Here is a 20,989-nt window from a genome sequence, read left to right as displayed (position 1 = left end):
TCGCCTTTCGTTTTCTTGAAGAAAAACTATTTACCACTCCTCATTCTGCCACGTCCACTCTAAAATCAGAGTGCACCCTCCTTGGACGACCCAGATCCCTGCCACGTAATCCATGGCCCACCACATGACAAATCAATCCGGTGCGTATCGTTCAACATCAGCAACAATCAACAACCCAAGTTTTTAAATAAATAAAAAATCAACCATTACGAATATAAAACGAACCGTTTGGCCGCAGTGAATAAAGACTNCTAAAAACTCAGGTTTTCTTTAAAGTCAGGAAGAAAAACAAAAAACAAAAAGCAAAAAAAAACGGCCTAGGCGGCCGCATAGCGCCGATTTTTCAAATCAGTTAAGTTGGTTAATATTTGATTTACATGCGTAAAATGACTCTCTGGCCTTACGTTTTACCGTCAAAGTTTTTCGCACTTTCCCCAAGGGCGCTTACGACACCATTCCTAATTCGTTCCGCCTAGAAAGCTTTTCACAAAATTCTCGCTTGTCGTCCTGCATCAATCTCAGCCTCCGATGATGTCTTCACTTGGGACGACGTCGTTAGGATATCTAGACCGGAAACCCTTCTCGACAACCCTTCAGATCTTAAGGGCTACTCGGAAGAAATCAAAATCTGCAATCGCGCTTTCCTTGATAAGTTATACAATACATTTTCTCCGCTGCCAAACAGAAACAGACCAATTGTTCGTTTATCTGAGTTCCTTTGCTTTGTAATTGAGGACCAAATCGTTGGTTACATTCACAAAGGGTCAGCTCGAATTCCGTGAATTCAAATACCCATTTCATGCTCAGATATAGCACTGAATAATTTTCCCAAACCTGTAGTTTTACTGAGAATTTACCACCAGAAAATTCAAACTCTATTGGCGGTTCAATAACCTTGCATTCATCTTTGAGGACAGGACGAGAGCGGTGGGAGATGTAATCAATAGCTTAAAGCTTAGAGGAAGAACACATTCCAGGTATAAGGAATGAGCTACTGTTTGTGCTAACTGAATCAAATCCCATATGCAAGCAATGGTAAAATTCAACACGACTGGTACTTTTATAAGTTGTACAAGTTTTCTAAAACTTTATTTAAAATTAAAATGAGTAGTACATTGCTCACAAAGTCTTCCAATCCTAATATATTATATTACAATCTCAGTAGCAGCTCCATGCAGGGATTGTATGTTTTCAGCACTTGATCCTAAATACTTATCAAAAAGCCATCTGGACGTGTTGAGAGCATTTCCACTACTTTTCACAGGAAATTCCTTCCTGCTGTTTTGCCAATCATTTGTTAGCTTTATCCACTCTCTCCTCCAGTCCTTCAACCGAAACTCACTGCCCCACTCCAAGCTTTGTGTTAAATACTTAAAATATATAGCTGCTCGAGGGCCATAATAATCTCGCAGAAGCCCACTCCAATACTTATTTCCTACATGAAGAAAAAGAAACACCAGTTTTACAGCAATATTTGCATGCAGACACAGTTCAATGTTTCTACAGTAAAAGATTGCAGGATATGAATTCTTAAGGCGTCACCATTTGTCATACCATAGTCGCGAAGCAGACTTGCTTCCTCCTTTGTGTTGTCAAACCACATAGTTATCTGAGTTCTAGCATTCCATTCAAACTGCATTTTATATCAAATCAATTCTTTAAGTTTTGTCCTTTTTGATGACATGAGTTTTGTTAGATGATAGTTCAACTGGGATTCAAACCTGCTTTTCCTGTTCTTCATCTTGGGCGAGTTTCTTTGCACTTTCTAACCAAGGTCCTAGGAGAAATCCATCATGGCAGGCTAAGAGTGTGTCCATGTCTTCAACTAGACCCAAAAACTTCTGGCTGTGGCGAGCCAGTCCGATGGCATCATTAAACTGATAAGCTTCTATGACCTTTAGAAATAGCTGGTTTGCATACTTAGCTAAAGCTTGTCTAGTCAGGTCCACAAGGTCATACCTGAGACCAGTTAAAATGGCAAATAAAATTAATTAAAATGAAAAATTTAAGTACAACGGACACTGTAAAGAGTTGTGTATGCGGTACCAGTTGAGAGTAAAAAGGGCTAACCTGTAAGCATTACTTTCTGAGAGTTCATCTCCACTTGCAATAAAAATATCTAATGCATGTATCACTTCAGATGTTGAATACCATAAATGAGGTTGGTCAAATGAATCAGTTATTTCCTTTAGAACTGCTCTCCCTGCTACTGGGTTCTCATTTGGTTGAAACGCTTCAGGCGGTATTGATATAAAGGATGGATCAACGTCGGGAAATGCCACAATTACATCCCTATTTTTGTCCTGTTTTCATAGGAAAAGATTTGTGGGAACAAGATCATGCCAACGCAATCTTAGAGACGAAGATATGCAAAAGAATATAAGGAACTTTACATAGGCACCGTCGGTGCAGTTATAGAGGGTGTGATATAATATATTCCAGGCATCTTGTATTGAAGGAACTGAACGGCCATAACGTCTTCCAGAATATTGATCAATCCAGGCCTGAAATAGGAAGGAATGAATAGTTTTTAAATTTTATTTGCAAATCATCCCCCCTACTCATCAGTTACAATACAAGTCACAACTATAGGGTGATGGTAGAGGGAAATGAAAACAGTAGGTGTCCTAAATTTCAACAGGATTAGGAAATAACTTGACGCTACCTTAGCATCAACTTTGTTGTGTTGAAACGCCATCTCAGACATGAGATCATAAACAATCGGGTTTTGTTCTATACCTTCCATTGACATTCCGACACCAACCTTCAGAAAAGTAATAGATACAGTATGAAATATATCATTTTTTTAATCTATTAAGTATCAGAGGAGACTAGAATATGACCAATAAGTTAATTTATAATATCTTCATTATAAGCAAAAAATTTATGGATGGATAAACATGCCATTGTTGAGTTTTCACTTGTACGAGCATCAATTGGTCCAGACGCTATCGCATCCAAAACTCCGTACATTTCAACGTTTCCTGCAAAATTGTGCAGCATACACCTGTAATGCAGAAGTCAAACAAATCTAATAAGAATCTAGATGGGAAGAACAAAAGAGCATGGATGAACTTAAAATGTCCCTCTTTAGTATACACAAAAGGACTTTATAGCATTTGACCCCAAAAAAAAGGACTTTATAGCAACGTAATCTTCAAAATGGACATATGACTTTCCATATGTAAGGAACACCATAAAACTGCTCTGTAGTAATCCATATGGGTTTCACTTCAGCAAACAGATCGAGGACTACCAGCCTCCCCGCAGGAACAGACTGTAAAAGTGCCTGAAAACAAGCACATTTCACTGTCAACCAAAGCAGAGAAAGATGGTAATAGCAAAGATATAAAAGTAGAATGGGTTGTGTATCAAATTATCAATACAAGATTGAAACGAGTTGTGCATTTTACATTCAATTTTCGTATCTGAATTTTAACCGTAAGTAAATTGCATGAAGTCATGCTCAACTTCTATTTCGATTTTCGTTCATAATGCCTAGGCTACAAAGACTTTGGTTGTTCCTATCAAGAGCTTATTTACATAATATGAATTGTTATCATTTAGAGTTTCACATAGTTTAGAACCATTTGTGTGATCAAATGCGTAGTGTTGCTGAATTGAATCATGGATAACAAGAAAGCCACACAGTGAAAGCAAATAAATTATAAATATAACCTTCATTTGTGGAGGCCTCCAGAACGGATCGTATGAAAATAACCACCCCTGAAGAGTTAAAAGCATACTCAGTAGCATACCAAAACAAAGTGAAAGTCTAGTGCATAACTGCATTGAATTTGACTTCCATTGTAACTAACCATTTTGCCATAAAAGATGTACTCAGCAAGACTTAAAGACATCATTTCTTTTACCTGCATTAGCCACACACCATCATTATCTCCACTTTGCATTCCCCTAAAGATTGCTACACCTAATGAAGAGATGTACTCTGGATCATCATCAGGTGGAGTATTCTCATCAAAAGTATCACTGCAATAGGTTCAGTAAAACATGAAAAGGGGAACATAGTTTTGGATTTAACTCGGTGCAATTATTCAGGAAACAGAAATAATGAAACATCTGAGATTTTCTATGCATATTTGACAGATTTGAGATAATAATCTCATTGGAGCACACTTACTATTCTAAATCATACTCTGGAAATTGTAAATTACTAATATTATACCTACTTATCCTATCGCAAAATTGGTTTTATATTGGAAAGGGATCATTTCAGGGCAGTCTGTTATGAGCTAGAATGGCCAGTTGAACAAATATTATCTAGCAGATGTCAAGGATTATAAGAGAATAGAAGAATGAACTTTTAAAGAAGGTCAGTGAAGGAAGCCTCATACCAGTTGTATATGTGACTGGTCCTTCCATATTCTGACCAAACAAATAATCCAACAATGAGAAGAAATTAGAACGGAAGTAGTGTTTAGCACAAATCTTACATGCACAAATGTAAAAGGGGAGGAACAGGACGCAGGTGACCAACCTTTTAGTTGTTCCTCGATGAATGTTCTCCCAATCTCAACAAATAAGGGATCAGTTGCATCAAGCAGGTAAGTGCAGGTCCATCTGGGGTCACTCTTAACTGAAAACCTGAAGCAGAACCGGAAAATTTTAAATAAATGGAAGTATTCAATATATACAGAAACATACATAGTTAAGTTGGTATAAAGGAATTGAATGAACATTTCCAGAAAACCTGAATGAAATGAGTCATTTAGAACACCAACCAATTAAAGCACTTGAAAGATACAAGTCAGGAACTTATGAGGTGGATTACATCATTAGAACATATTAGTACTTACCAATTTCCTAAGCGTGTTATCTTTGCTGATGGATATATAGTTTTTAGTGCTGCCGGAACATTTCCAGAAAAGGCTGGAAGGACTGAGAAACAAAAATGAAGAAATCAAGAGTGTTACTGTCCTATTTCTTCCCCGTTGAAAGAGTAGCTTAAAATTACGAAGTATTTAAGGGTAGATGAGTTGTGATAATTAGTACCTGGAGTCATTCCAAGTTCATACATTCTGACAAGAATTTTCTTCTGCAGAATCAGTTGTTGATCTAACCAACTTTGTGGTAGAGGTCCACCCCACCTGCGAAAAGTATTTTAATTATCAAGGAAGATTATTTCCATCCAACTAGCCTTTAAAGCAAGATCAGAAAACTGACCCATGCAAATTTCCCATACGAGACCATGCAAGGAAAGCGGGGCCCCCAAAAAAATCATCCAAATCTGATTTACTTATGTTAAATTTCTGCTAGAGGATAAATAACACATTATCAAAACGAAAAAAACTGTGGATTGATTCATTACTGCTAACAAGGGGAAAATGGGGAAAATAAAGGAAACAAAGAAAATCACCAGGTAAACTTTCTGCCAAATAGCCTCTTGCCCTGTAAATGCTAGAGGCAAATTGATCCCCTGGAGGGCCATCCAATCAATCTCCTTTTCCCATCTTTCCCAGTCCCACCAAGCAAAAGAATCTTACCCAAAATAATAAAAAAAAAAAAAAAATTAGATAACAAAAAAGATCATTTGCAATTTATCAAAAGCAAAGCTCCAAGATTGGAAGCCAAAAATATTTCACAACCACTGTGGAGAAGTAAACACAAGAAGCTTACAGCTAGAAGTAACGGCATTCTGATAGTAGTTCCAAGGAACAGGTCTCTGGACCAAAATGCCAGCATCTTGTACCCGGGAGAGTAACCCTGCTTTCGGCACTGAAAATAGTTGCGCGCCACCAGTTTTATCCCATGATATATGTGATCCACACCAATGCTTCAAGTACCAGTGCAGACCAGCCAAAATCTCCACTCCAGTGACCCCAGAAATTCTAATAAAAAGTTGTGAAATTTGAAAGTCACGTGAAATTGTGTCAAGCATACGACTTCAGCTAATAGATTATTGTAGTACATGGGTTTCTTTTTCATTTGATCTGAATCTCCAAGTGTTCACAAAAGAGAGAAATGCCAACATACAGAATTTGAGGATCTCCTCGTCTACGGAAAGAAGGACGGTTCTTGATCATAAAGCAAGATGCACCCCCACATTGCTCCTGCAAATTAAATAAACCGTATATAAAAAACGATCGTGCAAACCTAGAGAAAAAATAATAATCTTTAATTGAATTGAAAAGTCTTAAAAATAAAAATTGTACCTTTGCTGGATTCGGAAAATTTTAAAAAAAGATGAAACATTTCAAAGTTTGAAATTAGTACCTTGGAGACGATTTGGAAGTCGAAGCTGGAAGAGTGAGAAGGAAGGAGGCGGCGAAGGACTCCACTAGCGGCGGCGACTTGGACATATGATGGGGCCCTCTCGCGGTCCTGAATTTCTAGAAGGCGCGAAATGTAGCCAATTCCCATGGCGGAGGAGTGAGCTAAGTTGAGCAAGAGGGCACAGCAGAGGGAGAAGAAGATTATTGTGACCGTTGGAGAAAAGGCGGGAAATTTGGAGGCCATTGGAGGCTTAGAGAGGCAGAGTGAGGAACAGAGGAAGCTAACTGCAATGGTGGTTGGTTACTGGTCAATTAACGAAGAGAATCTTGAAGGAAGATGATGACTATGAGACAAAATTGAAGGCCGGCTGGTGAGAGAGCGCGGCAGAGTTCGTTGCTTGTTTCAGTTTATTTATTTATTTTTGTTTTCTTCTGTTTTGTATGATTTTATTTTTGTTTTTGTTTATATGATTCTCCCCTTCGGTGAGACCAAGAAAAAAATAAAATTATATATCATTCGGTTCTTTTGTAATAAAATTCAAAAAGTAAAAAACCCGCAATATTAATGTGAATCTCAAATATCACATTTCTCTTAGGAATTGAACACTTATTTTATATTATTATATTGGAGAAGATTTTATTTTTTATTTTTTATTTTTTGTCAAAGTTAAGAAGGGCGTGGGATAAACTCACATACACGTATCATGGAGGCTTGAACTCATATCACTTGGAAGCACACCGAAAACCTGTGACAATTTAACTAACACCCTATTATTTTATAATATTAGGGATGAATGGAAGAACACTTAGAATTTTAGAAATTAGATATGTATCGGGGAATTTGATACATCAGCACTGGAGACTCAAATAACCATATATATCGTGTGGTTGAATTGTCTAAAACCCAAATAAAAATAAAAATAATATATTAAAATAATTGTCATCTTATTTATTGATGTATTATATGTCATCTGGTATAAAAATATGGTAAATGTAGCACTATTAAATTTTAATTTGTTTATTTATTTATTTATATGATTCTCCTCTGATTTTTTTCATAATAAAATATATAAAGTAAAAAATCAATGTTAATTGTTGTCACTTTTATTGAGAATCTGAATCTCACATATCACATATCACATTTCTCTTATTTCTCTTATGAAGTGAACAATTTTCTCTTAAAAAGAAAATTCAGGAATATGATTCTTTTTTCCTTTTAAAATCCGAAGTTAATAGGTTGGGTGGATTGGGTTTGAAATATTCATTGCTATTGGACTGTTGTGATGCTAAAATGGTGTGGGAGACTTGGACCTTATTGTAATGAAACCCAATAAGAGGAAAGCATTTTTTATTGGGTTTCATGTATATATAATGTTATGGAGAATGTTGGGATCGATAGAGTATAAACGAACAAATGCGTGTGCGATTGAGCTTAACATTGTTCAAGTAGTTAGATCCATTCACGTATTGCATGCACGACTGACCTTAACATTGCTCTGACATGAATGATGAATGGCGAAGAACAGGAAGATGCATAAAAATGATGAATGGTTGATGAGCCGATAGCCATTGTCTTCATATAGAATGCATGGGACCGACCAACACACAAATATGGATACAGGGTGTGTAGAGTAGTAAGTTGGATTGTATCAGTAATATGTTTCAGGTCATAGCATTTAGTGCTGGGAAGACCCCATTATTTTGGCATCACAATGATGTATGCAACTGAAAGTTAAAGAAAACCAAACCAAAGCAGGTGGGTAAGGCTTTTGCTGAATATGAACATATATTCCACTTCCACATGTTGCTTTCATCACACTCATAATTAATAAGATTTCATTCCTTCAAAGGAAATTGGTCCCTTCCTTCAGTCCCACCAAAAGCTGTTTAATTTGTATAAATATAAATGGAAGGGTTTACTATAATCTCACAATTGAAATGAAAAGAAAAAACAGCTTCATAATACATACTTTTTCCCCTTCTTTTGATGAAAGTACTATTGTACATTGAACACGACTGCAAAGAGGCAGTGAGAGACTTTTCTTATAGTTCATGAACACGACTGCCAACTACTCTTGCAATGATTTTCAAACCATTCATAAAATTTTCTAATGCATTGTAGAAAATTGATTTAAGACAAAAATCAACTACTCGTACTTGATACGATCGTGAAATTTGACTACCGTTTTTATTCTTTTCTCGAGTTTTACAATTTTAGAAAGAAAAGAAAAAAAATTAACATAAATTATATACATCTTTGCCATTAGACGTGCATAAACGATAAGCCAATGGTCTTTGCATACAAAGCACAATTAGCATCCAAAAACATCATTCTCATTCTCTTCTTATTAGCTCTTTTCTTTACAACCTACCTTCTACCTCTACACTCTCCCTAAAGCTCCATTGAGGTGAGAGGGCAAGTCAATGTCATAGGGTGTACAATTTAAATGCGCCAAAAGGACTATATGATTTGGTAGCCAAAAAGATGAAAATAAAATAAAATTGTACCTACAAGATGATAGTGACCAATATAAGAAAGCACAAAACGCTTATCATTCTTTGACAGGTCCAAAGGTTCCCATTTCTTCAGGGGCCCTCCTTGCCTACTGATTGCATCTTCAGGGAAAAAAACAGAGGTTGAATAGCAACCAACAAAACCATATTGCTAGCAAGAATGAATGAGCCAATTGAAATAGACCATCAAGCAAGCAATTATGCCAATGCCAAAGTCACATGGGGCTTCACAAACCTAGTTAACCAATCGATCAACTTTCTGTCTTGTTTTCTTTCTGCAGGTGGTTTGATAATTTTTTCAGGCAAAAAAACCCCATAAAATGAAATCAGCGTATAGTTGCATTTGCATGTGAAGTGGAAGGCTCTGTTCATCTCCACATGTCTTCAGCAGAAAGATTAATTCATCTAATCATATTTAATTAGGTGGCAATCAGACCATAAACTTGGGTTAATCACAGACCAATATTGTTGTAGGTGGAGGGAATTGATTGGATGAATCTAGCTTAATTTCTCCACCAAAAAAGGGAATTATTTTAATATAAATTTAGTGGAGTGCTTGGCTCAATGATATGGACAAAACTCATGAATCAAATGGTGGCCAAAAACTTTGGTACAGAACCATCTGATTCTGTCCCAGACTGCCCCTGCTTTAAAAGTTTAGAGTGAGAGAGGAAATGCTGGTTTTGATAAAAATCATGGATGCCAAATCACAGTGCAGAAAACTAATTCCTGTGCTTCTCCACCCACCTAATAAACAGGCCCAACAATATATTGCTTCTTCACTTTTTGCCAACATAGAATCTATTATTTTATATCTTTAAATAGGCCTCCTAAAATGCTCCCATATTCTCTCTACCCTCTATATAATAATTCACTTTCTTTTCACACTCCTTCTCCAACATGAGCCATGGAATGCCACCAATCCTATCAGTATTATTCAAGCAGTGATCTTCATGACCAAAAAGATTTGTCATACATTTCTTCTCAGCCAAGCCTCCAGTCAGTTCCTTCCCTTGCCTCACAATCCCACAATCAATCAAACCCCTGCCACCACTGCCTCACCACTTTGCAAGGCCAAAACTCCTACACATCCTCCCTCACCCTAGCTGGGAACTTCATCTACACGGGCTCTTCCGACGGAGAAATCAGGTCATGGAGGTGCAACTCTTTACGCGAAGTCGACAGCGAAAACCCAACTCTTGATCACAACATGGTGGCTGCTGGAAAGGGTGCCGTGAAGTCCTTAGCAATCTCAGGTGACAAGCTCTTCAGTGCTCATCAAGACCACAAAATCAGAGTGTGGAAAATCAACACCCACCACGAGCAAGATCGCCAAAAGTGCTCGCGGCTAGCCACGCTTCCAACGCTTGGCGACCGCGCTGCGAAGCTCCTGATGCCCAATAACCATGTCCAAATAAGAAGGCACAAGAAGTGCACATGGGTTCATCATGTGGACACTGTGTCTGCCCTGGCCTTGTCAAGTGATGAGCAGCTTCTGTACTCCGTTTCGTGGGATCGAACGCTCAAGGTGTGGAGCACAACAGACTTCAAATGCCTGGAGTCAGTAAGGAACGCGCACGATGATGCGATAAACGCAGTCACATCATCAAACGATGGAGATATCTACACTGGATCAGCGGACAAAAGAATCAAGGTGTGGAGAAAAGACTTGGGAGAAAAGAAACATTCTTTAGTTGCCACATTAGAGAAGCACAATTCTGGGGTGAATGCGCTTGCTCTGAGCAGAGATGGCTGTGTGTTGTTTTCGGGGGCATGCGACAGGTCCATTGTGGTGTGGGAGAAGAAGGAAGGTGAGGCTCACATGGAGGTTGTGGGTGCGCTTAGAGGGCACACAAAGTCAATTTTGTGCTTGGCTGTGGTTTCTGACTTAGTCTGCAGTGGCTCTGCAGACAAAAGCATAAGAATTTGGAGAGGGGTTGATAGAAGCTACACGTGCTTAGCAGTTTTGGAAGGGCATAATGGTCCTGTCAAGTGTTTAACTGCTACAGTTGATGATGACCATTGCAGCTCATCTAACATGTCTTGTATTATTTACAGTGGTAGTTTGGACTGTGACATCAAAATCTGGCAGGTCTTTGTTCCTAGTATTTAGGGTTTTAATTTCTTTCTTAATTACTTGTTAATCTTCCTCTAATTGAGTCTTTGGCCAATTTAGTGTTTTGGCGTAGGCAATGAGAGGAGAGATTGTGTTTGTGCCATCTCTTCTTAATTTCTCTCAGCTTATAATTAATATAATAAAAGAGATGAAATAATTTGTGCGCTAAATTATTGTATGGGATTTCGCTATCAACATGCATGTGGGAGGCCACTGCTGTGGATGCTCTGGCTAAAATATATTAGAAATATCCAAATGTTTATGTTGTTTATCACAAGGTGACAGTAGCAATAAGAATAGAAAAACCTTGTTTTCTTTTTAATTGATGAACAAATATGCGTCCCAGATAGGAACCCCACCTCACAAATAATAAAAATGAAAATGAAAAGTGGGAAAATATGGGGAAACCTAAAATATATTAGGGCCAATAATTGACTTCTGATCAAATTTGAAATGAATTCGAACTCAAAAGGCTAACGGGTATCTCCCTCCTTTTTAGTTATTTAGTTTAACCTATTGTTTGTACTTCAAAAAATATATATATTAAATCTCAAATTTAAGAAAAATAAAATATATGAAACATGGAAACCGTTTCTTAATAGTAATTAAGAGATAACTATAAAGTGTGGTGCAGTTGGCAAACTGCTACTTCCAACTGGCGAGTTACTTGGTGCCTCAATTACAGGGGTTCGAAACTCATTGGAAGCACTTTGTGGCCAGGTGCAAGCCGAACCCTGAACGGGAATTAATTCCACCCTTCGGATGTGGGGACACCTCATGGTATTTAAAAAAATAAAAGAAAAGTGGCTAAGAGATAAACTTCTCTGCTTAAAGCAGGATTGTTTGGCAATTAGCATGCATTGTGATGACGATTGATCGCTAATTGTTCTTTATGGCTCATTCTTTTGTTGATCTCACCTTCCATTGTCCACATTCTCAATATAAATCTTCCTTTTTTGGCTCTAAGTTGGGTTAATTTCAGGCAATTAAAGCAAGATATTTTCTGCATCACCCTTTTTTTTACAATAAGAAGAAAGCTTCCTCCATAGGAGCAGATAGCAGGACTTATCCCAAGCTGATTAATTAATAGTTAATCATCAAGTGTGCAATAATCAAAGCTTGTTAACTTAGTTACATCATATCCTTTATTTACTGTAATATGTAATTAATGATTTCGCAATATGTTTACGTGGCAATTTAACATGTTACTGTCAAATGGGATGGGATGGGATTAAACTTTGACCTAAACAAATGTATTATTACAAGTGGAGGTGAAGTTAGGTAGCAGAGTCATTTTAATATTCTCACACCATTATTTCTAACCTAATTCTAATTTTTTTTTTTTTTTTTTTTTTTTTTTTTTTTGTTGTCTCAAATCAAATCCCACTCCTTGACAATTGCTATCATGCAAATAACATTGTTGACCCAAATCAGGAATAATAGGTATGAGATTTACTTTTATCTTTGGGGCCATTGACACTTTCTCAAAGATAATTATCATCATTAATAAAAAAAATTAGCACTTGGATAATCTTGTATAAGAAGTTAAAACATAAGTTTAATTTTGATTACGTGCATGCTTAGCCAAAGTTTCCAATGCTCAACTTTTTCTCTCTCTAAATTTTATATAGTACAAAAAGTGACTTTAAATACCCAAAGTTTGAGATCAAAAGGGGTGGATGGATGGTGTTGGCCAAAGGTAGACATAACACTAAAGTACGTACGTCTGTGATTGTGTAGAGGAAAAAGCAGAGAGGCCCCCATGAAGTGCAGATTGACTAAAAAAGAGGAGGGGTTACAATTCAACAAATATAGGTAAGTTTGGCACCAACTCAGTTAGCAGTAGTTTAATGGTGGAAAAGCAGTTCATGCTCAGTTCTCATCTTCCTGTTTTTATCAGATATATTTGTTTTCTTCCTGAATCTGCAAACTTGCAGCAGATTCAATCTTGCTAATTTCGTTCTTTAAGCAGGCACCAGTCAATCTTGCTGTTATGGATTTCCAGGCTTCTACACAACATCATTCTGGATACAATACATCAAACTAATTGTCGATTTCCCCAGTTTTACTGCTCTAATTAAGTATTTAGAGTTTTACTTGTTATATTGCAACAGATAGCACTTGCTAGTTCTTCATGAGTAGATGGGCTCATCCCCTTAGTCTTTTCCTAAAAAATTTCACTTATCTAAATACCTGTTTTAAGTGTTAGCTCTGCAAAAGCTATAACGAAAATCATGAAAGTTCTCATGATTTATCCAGCACTAACTTATTCAGAGAAACGCCTACACCAATCTACACCACACACAATGACAGAAACTTGTAAAATGTAACATTTCATTTCTAAAGTAGAAGTTGTTACATAAATAACTGATGAATGGGAAAGGAATGCCTACTAAATATAACATTTGAAATGGGCATCTTAATTATTTACAGTGGTGTTTTCTCTGGAGTACCTGGATCGCGAGGATACTTCCTCAGGGTAGGACTCGTTTTCAAACATACAATGGCAGTTCTCTGTCCGTACGGGCTGTGCGATTCCACTGGATACAAATAGAGGTTACATTAGTAAACATGTTGTCGTTGTATCTGTAGATCATAACCATATACATGATGGGTTGGTTAAATTTTCAAATAGAGAATATGACATGCCTGGGCACAGTTGCAATACGGAAGCACCCAATATCTGAATTGCTTTTTCTGCATTCCTAACTTCCACCTGTTCAAATGTACGAAGTATGCAGAGTGCTTAATTGTTCATTTCTAAAAAGACTCATTGCACTAAAGAAAAGATGGACAGTCCATCATGTTGCCAAAAGGCATCATAAGTCCCTAGAAAGAATATACACACCCCAAGATTGTTAATAGTTTATATAGCATGGTGCTATTAGTATCAATGGATAGGTTTAGTTTAGTTTATAGTTTTTTTTTTTTTTTTTTTGGTGGCATTTTGAACTCAATTTCAGAAAGAACCGGTTGATGTGTTACCTCCGGATCATGGCCCTTTGCAGCTACAAACAAACCGCCAACGCAAACAAGAGGTAGACAGTATTCAGCTGACCATCAAAGTAACAAGACTCAGCAACTAACACAGTAATGAACCAATTTGAAGTCTTGAAAATACACAGATGAAACCAAGACAGGAGATTTTCATTCCTACCTAAAACTCTCATCTCTGCAACAGCTCTGGCTACTGCCACATCAAATTTCTCCCTGAAACAAAGAACCTGCCCCAAATTCTGTCCTATAACAAAATTTCAAATACTCAATTTGATACATCCAGTAGAAACCAATTTGTATCTCAATATCTTTTGTGTTTATAGAAGAACAAAAAACAATACCTCTGCTCTTCCTCTTACAACTTGAACATTTGACAAACCAATATGACTGACAACATGCTCCAGAAAAAGGCATCGTTTATTCATAGACTCCATGAGGGTCACTTCCCAACCTACCCACCAAAACAGGTATATGCTTTATTTATATACATGTTATAAAAATATAAAAATCTGAACTTTAGCAAAAATATTTGCTTACCTGGGCAAGCAATGGCTAAAACCAATCCGGGAAGACCCGCACCGCTGCCCACATCGACAAGGCTGAGGTTGTTTGAGGAAGAAGGGCTACAATGAGAAAAATAAGAATTTCTTATAGGTGGTATGATTGCAAGCGAGTCCTCAATGTGCCTCTCCATTACCTCATTCACCTCTTTAACAGCGGTCAAATTCATTCGCTGCAATTTCAAAATTTTCATCAATTGCAATCTTATTTCAAGTCCTTTTAATTTTCCCACCATATTCTCGGCAGCCAAACAGAGGATAAGTGTAGCGAGAGAGAGAGATACCTGGTTCCATTCGAGAAGAGTGTCGACGTAGAGATGGATTTGCTCTTTCTGGTGCGAATCTAACGTTTCAAAGTAAGAGGAGCAGAGTGTTCTGGTGGTGGTTATGGTTTTGGGTCTGATTCTGTACGGACAGAAAGTCGTTCGCTTTAATATGGGAAGGTGTTTGATGAAAGTCCCCAGAGAGAATGGAACTACGCAACGGCTAACTAACATCTTCGAGCGCTCTCTGCCGCTGCTGAGTGACCAAATTTTATCTCTTGTTCGAATAAAATAGAACGTGGGCTCTTCTTTCTACAAAAACAGAATCTGGGCTTTATTTATTTTAAGTTTCTGAAGCCCATAAATCAAAATTTAGGGCTGAGGAAGCAAGATGTTTGGGCTTACTTTGGTATGGTTTGGCCTTGACTGTGCTCAATTCTGTTCACCTGCACCCAAAGCTACTATGAACAGTAAATTAGTGTGAAATAGAAAATGTATGTGCATGCTCTGTTTTGTCAGTTCGATGTTTGCTTGTTTATAATACTTTTGCAAGAAGGGAGGTGTCAACCCACTTTCTCAATGTAATGATGATATCCAGATCAGAGGTAAACAGGTCATGGTAGTTAAAGATTGAAAGATAGAATAAAAAGTACTCTCTTTTTTTCCTGTCGAGTCATAGGAGCTCCTGCCTCACTCATCACCACATTTTCTTTTTTCAAAATTTGTTTTTCCTTTTTGTTGGTAAACAGTTAACCTAATGCCTACTTGTGATGAAATCATAGAGATTAGTCCGTAGATGAGAAAAACTTCCCTATCCTGTGTCATTGCCCCTCTCTTTATATCTCTCTCTTTTTTTGATAGGCGATATGTAGAGAGAGATAGAGAGAGGGCAATGGCACATGGCACATTGCACATGGGTAAGAAAACTTTTGTCCTGATAGACCCGTGATTTTAAATGTCAACCAAATCTGTTATAAATTACTAAGCCAGAAAGATCATCAAAATTAAGCTATGTTTTGTATGGTAATGGAATACAACATAAAGTGGTGTGACTTCTTCTTTTTGGATACATGGATGGATGGCTTGGTGTGAAGTATCAAACAAGCACTGATAAAGACTTGTGAGACATGAAATACTGTGAACTTTTGATATTTGGTTTTGGACTTTGTTTGGTGCTAAAAAGATTATTTGAGTCTCCTAAAATGTTTGCTTTTCTTTTCTTTTGCTAGGGTTCTCTTTTCCATCGGACTGCATTGGTTGCAACACCCTACAAAGTGGAACAAAAGGCTGGTTCAAGTGCACCACTTTATCAGGGTCAAACATAAAGTCATTGTTTTCTACCATAGGCCCCCCCATTTGTATCCTTCACTATAATCTAAAAGCTCTGTTTGGTTGGTTTATAAGTTGATTTTGCATATGTGAATTTAAGATCAGTTTTACTATTTGGAGATCAAATGCCTCTTATCAATTGTTTAAGCTATTTAGTGCATGTTTAGTATCTTACTTGGATCCAATTTTATAAATTCAAAAATATATATTAAATTCAAAATCACAAAAACTCGTTTGGTATGCCCATTTAAAAAAACTCAAAAACACCTCCATTATTAAAAACAAAAAGTGAGGTTTTATACTCTCTCTCTCTCTCTTCCCTACCTCTCTAGTCTCTTTCACTCTCCTTCCTCTCTTGTCTCTCCTCTCTCTCCTTTCTTTTGTTAATTTCAATTTGGGAATCTATGATTTTTGGTTTTAATTTCAATTTTTTAGATCTTAAAAATAGTTTGGAGTTTAATACCAAACAAGTTTTTAAATCTTAAAATCACTATATAAAAACTTATGTTTTTAAAAAGAATTATAGTTTTTAAAATTAGTTTTTTGAGTAGGATACCAAACATGACCTTAACTTTTTACAATTTTCCCAAATACTATCTGGGAAGGGAAGAGGAAGAAAGGAAGATAGCAGCACTATCACTAAAGCCAAAATCACTTTTACAACCATGGCACCAATTCTTGCATTTTCTAAGAGAATGATGGTGGGATTTAAAAGTAACACTCTGAGCTGTTATAAATATTGCAGAAGTGAGAGCTATATGCAAATTAGACAAACTAAGAGAATGATGTTAATCATAAATTTTGAAAATAGAGAATATCTCTGATATCTATAATAATGTTTAGGATTGATTGAATATTCCTGCATGCCTTGTTCAGGGTTCAGGATTTTGGATTTTTCACCTTTCACCTAACAGCAAACTACACACACCAGAAAATATTAAATTAAAAAAAAAAAAAAGATTAATTGAGTACTTTGAGTATCAATATGATCAGAGCAGAGGCATAGATAGAGTGCTGAGGTGACACCTTCAAAATATGCTTCTTTGGGAATCTTATCCCTTTTCTGGAAGCACTATTGAACTGTTTTTACCCAGCTTCAAGCTCCAAGCTTCCAATAAAAATTAAAAGTTTGAAAAAAAAAAATGATCACTTTTGTTTTTTTATAGGAAGAAGATTAGCATACCAAAATGCTTTTGCAGGACAGCCATTATATCCTAGCTCACAAGGCCACAAGTTCTCCCTCTATTATCAAATCTCTCATCTCTCTCTCTCTCTCTCTCTCTCTCTCTCTCTAAGTACTCTCTCGTATTATTTGATTCTCTACCTCTGTCATTCTTGATCAGTTCTAGATTCCTCTGCCATTCTTAATTCATTTCTTATTATATATATATAATGGTTATATATGTTGGCCTGCCAATTGCATCTTTAACTAAACCCGATAAAGCTTTGAGGGTTTCATCAAACTCTACATTACAGAAAACAGTCACAAACAGCCTTTTACTGTAGTCAATTAAAAAATAGAGCATGTATAAAGAAAAGAACTTCAAAATTTTAAGCTATGTAAACTCTCCACCTAAGCTTTCTATGTTTTGGTTTGGAGTCTCAATATACTTTTAAAAGAATAAAGGAAAATAATAGGACCCAACTCCTTTTTAACGTTCTTATTCCAAGTCACACATTTGATTTTCTGTTTTAGAAATCTGAAGTATTTAATTATCATTTAATCATAATTAAATGTATGTGGTACAAAGAAACACGTTGAGTGAAGTCATGATAATAGTTTAGTGGTGACTCTTCAGTGGTGAGTCTCATGATACTCGCGTGTGTGTGAATTCCCCTTTCCTTTTCTAACTTAGCCACACACACAAAAAGTCGTGGTAATGGTTTTGTGGAGCCAAAAAATATAAAGGAATAATTAGTGGGATATTTAGAAAAGGTACTGTTTGGAGGAAGTTGATTTAGTAACCAAGGGGTCCAACAATTGATGCAGCAGATTCCTTTTTTCCATATAGAAAATGTAGAAATCTTTTCTTTGAGAAGAGGAGCTGGTGGGCATGGAAAAAAGCTACCACAAACCAAGGACTTCATGATAACACACAATAGCTTGGATTTTTGTTCAAAGTTTCAACAGACGAACCAAACAGCAATCATGATGCCTTCCTCCTTGGCCTTCCCTCTGACTCTCCACCTCCATCATTACCCCCTCACCCCCTCCTCCTTTATCATCATCATCATCACCATCATCATCATCCACCAACCCCACCATCATCATCATCTTCTTCTTCTTCTTCAACTCTCATCACCAAGAGTACTTCTACTTCCAAAGCAAGAAGCAGCTCAAGATCAACCACAACCAGAAGCACAAGAAGAAGCAGAAGCACAAGAAGAAGAAAAGGAGGGAGCTGGCATAGGCTTCATTACTTCTACTTCTTATGAGATCATGGAAACCCTAATTATACTTGTATGAGTGAGCACTAGAGAAGGGTCTTTTCCTCCAACAAAAGGCTCCAACTCACTCTGGCTCCAGGGGAATCAAGCATCTCGGTCCGATCATTTGCTACCTCAAAGCTAGCAAATCCACATACCTACTTTCTGAATTTTTTGGCTACTTAGGTTTTTTTTTCTTTTTTTTTTCTTTTTTTTTTTTTCATTTTGATTATCTTTATCTGCTTTCAAGTAAAGTTCTTTTCTTTTTAAGCAACATGTGTTCCATTTCAACTCATATCTAATTAGTGTTTCTGTGCAAACATATGAGAGCATGATGATCACGGCACTTGGGCTGAATATTTTGTTGTAAGAATTTGTTTGCATACTGCTGTCGTAAGTAATGATGCAAGATTATTATTTAGGCAAATTCTAGTGTTGCATCCTCATGTCTTGTAATAAATGGTTTTTTCTTTCTTTCTGTGTTTTCTTGAAAACATGCGCAATCATGCATGTTCTGAAAGAGCTGCTTCCATTGTCTCTCTCAGTCTCTAACTTCAATGCCTTGCTGCTGTAAGCCCTGCAAAACAGTACATCTGTATCCGCCAGCTAGGGTTTGGTTAATTTGGTTTGGCTCATTCTTAATCTGCTAGGTTTGATTGGATTAACATGGATCTTCATCAGACTAATCCACTTCTTAACATAAATATTATAAAGAACCTGATTGAATATATATATATATATATATATATGCATTTTCATATTTGTAAAATAAAAGATAGCTAATGCATGCACTCACACACATACAATTGCTTATGATGTTGGCTAACTTGGTCCAGCTGTTCTCTAGTTTGAACTTTGAAATTAAGGGGGGGATCAATTTTCTAAGTCTCTCTCTCTCTCTCTCTCTCTCTCTCTCTCTCTCTCTCTCTCTGCTGAGGAAGTCAGGTTTTGGGCATGAGATACATGCTTGTTTCATTGGAACACAGCTCATGTCAACACCTACAAAATGTGCTGTTTTGCTTGATTGATGATCATGTGGGGACAAAAGACAAGGCATGTTAGGGAAGATATTTTGCAAGATTTTTGTGAAACCCTGTTTCTTGTCCTTTTGGTGAGATGCATGCCATTCTTGGTTTTGTTCTTTATTTCCTATTATGTCCTCCTTTTTTTTTTTCTCTTTCTTGTTCTTGATATAGCAGACGATTTAGTCCAAGCACGCCTTCACTTTCAGTCTGTCCAGATTGGTATCCAGTTTGCATTCTGCATGTGGATTGTTGAGCATATGGAAGGCTAAAGACATGGCACAACGTTTTAGGCATTTTAAGTAATAATATATATTTTTTATAATAACATTTATGAAAAAAGGTCAATTAATTAACATGTAGAAATACATGTTAATGATTCACATCACATACATGTATTTCTATATGTGCCAGACAATGCCATAATGCACTTGATATGTTTTTATCAAATCCATCTCCGAACGAAACAAACTCACTGCTAAAAAAATCCCCTCATTGAACAACCGTGTCTAAAATATTGGGCACGGAAAATGTCATTACAAACTCTTGATATGTATACTCGTACTCAATGAAGAATTTCTTTAGTAGTGATAGTTCACGCACTGTAATTAGGTTGCATTCGCATACATTTCATGATCAAATTTACCTTCAAATGTCAAAAACACTTTATTGCACATTAAGATTGAGCCCTGCAATTCCAGAGACACAATAGAGCAAACGCATACATATACAAGATCTGATTTTCAAAGAAAAAAAGTCCCTGTGTCTTTGTAAGGGCATGGATCAACAAACAAACTAACCCATTTATGATTTATCCATCTGAAATTGGGCCCATCCAACCCGTCTCTTGTCCATTGAGAAAAATGGCTGATTCAATTCATTTCAAACCCAAATGACCCAAAAATCTTAAGTTGGGTTCACATATTCAAGCCCACTGCAAGTTGGGTTCTCCTTCGCAACTGATCATGATGATGACAGGGAACTCCAGTCTCTCTCTCTCACTGACTGAAAGCATATTTGACTTGGAAGAGTGCGCTTGTCTGCCTTTTTTCTCTTTCTTTTTTGTTTCAGTAAGTGCGGCGTCTGGGATTCAAACAAATGAGAAAGTAAAAGTCTTCTTTCACTATCACACATGTACATGAGGGAGGGAGTATATCTACTATCTAGGCATGTTCCCACTCTCTGTCTCTCTCCCAAATGGCCCTCTGGGTCACTGAAAGCCAGAGCACAGTTCATTACATTTTGGATTAGAATGAAACTGAGATATCATATCAAGAAGTAATGTTCCTCATCTACTTTCATTGAAGCAGCTGCACAAAATCTCCAACTTTTTGTTGCATCTGTTCATGGGGGCTTGGTCACAAGTTAACCATGGGGCAAAAATAAATACTAATGCCTGGCATGTGAGTGTGACAGCTGATGATGCCTCTGCTACCAGAAGAGGAAGACCCTTTCAAAATCTCTGATGTATGACTATATGAGAGATGACAGAGGAAGAGCAAATGCAAAGGCATTTCTTAGATTTACG

General features: G+C 36.9%; 3 protein-coding genes across 4 annotated transcripts; 1 reads left to right on the top strand and 2 right to left on the bottom strand.

Annotated features, from left to right (window-relative positions):
* Window positions 1-1,134: 1,134 nt before the first annotated feature.
* Window positions 1,135-6,553, bottom strand: LOC117627957 (alpha-N-acetylglucosaminidase-like). 2 transcript variants are annotated; one of them, XM_034360279.1, is made up of 19 exons: window positions 6,235-6,553; window positions 5,995-6,071; window positions 5,638-5,849; window positions 5,378-5,499; window positions 5,185-5,273; window positions 5,014-5,108; window positions 4,818-4,899; window positions 4,499-4,605; window positions 4,356-4,386; window positions 3,873-3,990; window positions 3,679-3,726; window positions 3,180-3,289; window positions 2,905-3,007; window positions 2,666-2,764; window positions 2,394-2,504; window positions 2,071-2,303; window positions 1,722-1,959; window positions 1,555-1,633; window positions 1,135-1,435 (listed from the first exon to the last, which is right to left on the bottom strand). In XM_034360279.1, exons 1-19 carry the CDS (start codon window positions 6,475-6,477, stop codon window positions 1,146-1,148), a joined length of 2,487 nt encoding a protein of 828 aa, XP_034216170.1. In that variant the 5' UTR covers window positions 6,478-6,553; the 3' UTR covers window positions 1,135-1,145. The 2 variants fall into 2 exon arrangements, with proteins under 2 accessions (XP_034216170.1, XP_034216171.1); XM_034360280.1 differs by having other exon boundaries at window positions 5,185-5,270.
* A 2,747-nt stretch (window positions 6,554-9,300) lies between these two features.
* On the top strand, window positions 9,301-11,033 carry LOC117628215 (protein JINGUBANG). The gene has a single exon (XM_034360609.1). It carries the CDS (start codon window positions 9,655-9,657, stop codon window positions 10,858-10,860), a length of 1,206 nt encoding a protein of 401 aa, XP_034216500.1. The 5' UTR covers window positions 9,301-9,654; the 3' UTR covers window positions 10,861-11,033.
* Window positions 11,034-13,180: 2,147 nt separating this feature from the next.
* Window positions 13,181-15,147, bottom strand: LOC117628228 (ribosomal RNA small subunit methyltransferase G). Its single transcript, XM_034360627.1, has 8 exons — window positions 15,089-15,147; window positions 14,705-14,995; window positions 14,398-14,593; window positions 14,202-14,311; window positions 14,021-14,099; window positions 13,849-13,916; window positions 13,513-13,579; window positions 13,181-13,403 (listed from the first exon to the last, which is right to left on the bottom strand). The coding sequence occupies exons 2-8, from the start codon at window positions 14,915-14,917 to the stop codon at window positions 13,291-13,293; spliced, it is 846 nt and encodes a 281-aa protein (XP_034216518.1). The 5' UTR covers window positions 14,918-14,995; window positions 15,089-15,147; the 3' UTR covers window positions 13,181-13,290.
* Window positions 15,148-20,989: the final 5,842 nt, after the last annotated feature.

The sequence above is a fragment of the Prunus dulcis genome, chromosome 5 (assembly GCF_902201215.1).
Source record: "Prunus dulcis chromosome 5, ALMONDv2, whole genome shotgun sequence".
Lineage (NCBI taxonomy): Eukaryota > Viridiplantae > Streptophyta > Magnoliopsida > Rosales > Rosaceae > Prunus > Prunus dulcis.
The sequence above is the reverse complement of the archived record's forward strand: the minus strand, read 5'-3'. Positions and strand labels throughout refer to the sequence as shown.